The sequence below is a fragment of the Sinocyclocheilus anshuiensis genome, unplaced genomic scaffold (assembly GCF_001515605.1).
Source record: "Sinocyclocheilus anshuiensis isolate Anshui unplaced genomic scaffold, SAMN03320099.WGS_v1.1 scaffold3980, whole genome shotgun sequence".
NCBI classification, from domain to species: Eukaryota; Metazoa; Chordata; class Actinopteri; order Cypriniformes; family Cyprinidae; genus Sinocyclocheilus; species Sinocyclocheilus anshuiensis.
The window spans coordinates 14,545-17,006 of NW_015539823.1; the positions used below are offsets into that span (position 1 = coordinate 14,545).

General features: G+C 42.7%; 2 protein-coding genes across 2 annotated transcripts in view; one reads left to right on the forward strand and one right to left on the reverse strand.

Moving 5' to 3' along the window:
* The window catches only part of LOC107684191 (protein Hook homolog 3-like), a 17,756-nt gene that overhangs the window by 14,497 nt on the left and 797 nt on the right, over nt 1–2,462 (reverse strand). Inside the window, exons 4-6 of the mRNA XM_016480401.1 lie at nt 875–942; nt 732–794; nt 553–636 (exon numbers count right to left, since the gene is read on the reverse strand). Of these exons, the coding sequence (XP_016335887.1) occupies nt 553–636; nt 732–794; nt 875–942 (215 nt within the window). The remainder of the gene's footprint in view (nt 1–552; nt 637–731; nt 795–874; nt 943–2,462) is intronic.
* Nucleotides 1–2,462, forward strand: part of LOC107684192 (E3 ubiquitin-protein ligase RNF170-like) — a 21,770-nt gene that overhangs the window by 11,517 nt on the left and 7,791 nt on the right. The window lies entirely within an intron of this gene.

Here is a 2,462-nt window from a genome sequence, read left to right on the forward strand (position 1 = left end):
CACACACACACACACACACACACACACACACACACACACACACAGTTAAAGGCCCTGCACACTATTTAGGGATGTTATCAAGCAGATAGCAAACTCTGGACGCAAAAACAGCGAAGGGTTAGAGCAGAAGAAAAGAAAGACATTTACCCTCTCTTCTAGATCAATACACTCTAACCTCAGTCTATCTCGCTCCTCTTGGACGAGGTACGCCTTCAAAAGCAAGGCAGAGGAGGAGAGGTTACCACATCAACAACAGCACACCGAAACACTACAGCACTTCACAAGCAGTGAGCATTCGCCAAATCAACACCGGAGCCTGGAGACCCTTACATTCACTACACTATACACACATTAGAGACGCTGATCAGATAAAAAGCAGAGAATCAATGCAATGGTGAGGCTTTACCGTGTTTACCTGATTTAATCCATGCATCGTTTAGCGACCAAACGTCTGCTAATAACAACTATATGATGTGCAGCGATCCAGATTAGTGCCGTTCAGCTGTGGAGATGCAGATCAGATGCACGTGACGCAGGGAAACACGCACATACCTGCATGTCCAGCTCGTGACACCTCTGAGCGATCTCCTCTTTACTGGCCAAAGCGTCGTTTAGATCCTCCACCGTCTTCTTCAGCTGAGCGAGAGGGAGAGGAAAACACACTTCACTCATAAACAATCACGCACTGGTTACGTCATCAGTAACAGAGCTCCAGATAAAGCGGACAGCACCTGACGGTCCAGATCGACGTACGAGTCGTTTCCGGAGGACACGGGCGACTCTTTACTCATCAGCTGTGGGAATAAGACACATTAAACAGCAGGCTACGACATACAGACGGCACATCCATGACACACGCCAGACGCTGACTGACCTCCTGGATGGCTGTCATGACCACGTGCTGCACAGACTCCTCCATCATCATGATGGTCTGGATATACTCTGGAGACAAGATCATAACAGAACGGCATCATCAGCGCAGTGCCACAATACACCAGAACTTACCCTAGTAAGACCACTCCTAGTTTGGCTGTTGTGCACAATATTATCAGACGAGCTTTAGTTCTTATGGGCCGGTGTGTGTTTGGCTGGTTTATACTACATATGAGCTACATACAACTACAACTTATCTTAAAGGTGGTAAAGCATGTGTAATAGTGACACTACATGCACAGAGAGGACAAACATGCTAAACCTTGAGAAGTGCATGCATGTAGAATATACACAGTAGTGTTGGGTCATTCTTGAACGATTCGTTCATTTTGAACGAATCTTTAATGTGACTCGGGAAGAACGAGTCGTGTATTCTGGGTGTGTGTATTTTATTGCTATGACTGTATCCCCTGTGAATGTTATATCTTCAATAAAAAAAAAGAACTAATCAATTCTCTTTCCGGCTCAAACTGCATAGGGTAAGCGTATGGGGCTGTCACGTGATGAAGGAACGACTCAAACCCGAAGACTTGTCAGATAAGAGGTGAGGTGAGCTAATCATAGACTGAAGACCCAGGTAAACATGAATTAATCTTTTATGTTTCTTATAGCAGTTTTGTATTGTTTGTAGTGTGATCAACGTTTGCGTAAGTAGTAGACGTGTTAGGGAAGTAACACGTAACATTTTAATTGTATTTTGCTAAAATGAACGAAATGACTCGAAAAAAGATTTGTTCATTTTGCTGAACGAGACTCAAAGGTCCGAGTCGGTAAAATGATCCGAACTTCCCATCACTAATACACAGTACTGTGCAGACGTCTCAGGCCATTAGTATTTTCACCAACAACACAACATGGTTTTAAGTCTGTTTTTTCTATCTTTTGCTGTAGTGTGTCAGTAGGAAATATCGGTTCACATTTCCAAGCATTCATTTTGCCATTAATTGTTATAATGCAGTGAGATTTGTGTCTGTTTAGGAGTCTGACATCAGCCGGTGCTCTCCGCATCATCGGTCTGTCTGAGATTACATGAAGAAACAGAAGAAACTCAGACAGACTCAATCCAGAAGAACTGTGGCGACTAGAGATGCACCGACTGCAATTTTCTTGGCCGATTCTGATTTCCGTTTTTTTTTGTAAGAGTGACCTGCCGATACCGATTTTTGCAGATTCCATTTTTTTTTATAATGGACAGCATATACAAACAAAAATCTATGCACATTTCAATGCAAAAAATTATTTGCATACTAAATTATTAAACATTACAACTCCCCAATCTGGACTAAGTTACAGAAGTTCTCTCAAAATAAAGTGCTCTGTGACTGGAAAGAGGTAGAAATGAGTTGCTGTTAATAAAACAGATGTGACTCACACTCACACACACTATAACACACTCACTCACTCACTCACACTCTCACAATAACACTCACACACACATTCACTCTCACATTCACTCTCACACTATAACACACACACTCACTCACTCACACACACACACTCTCTCACTCACACACTCACACTCTATAACA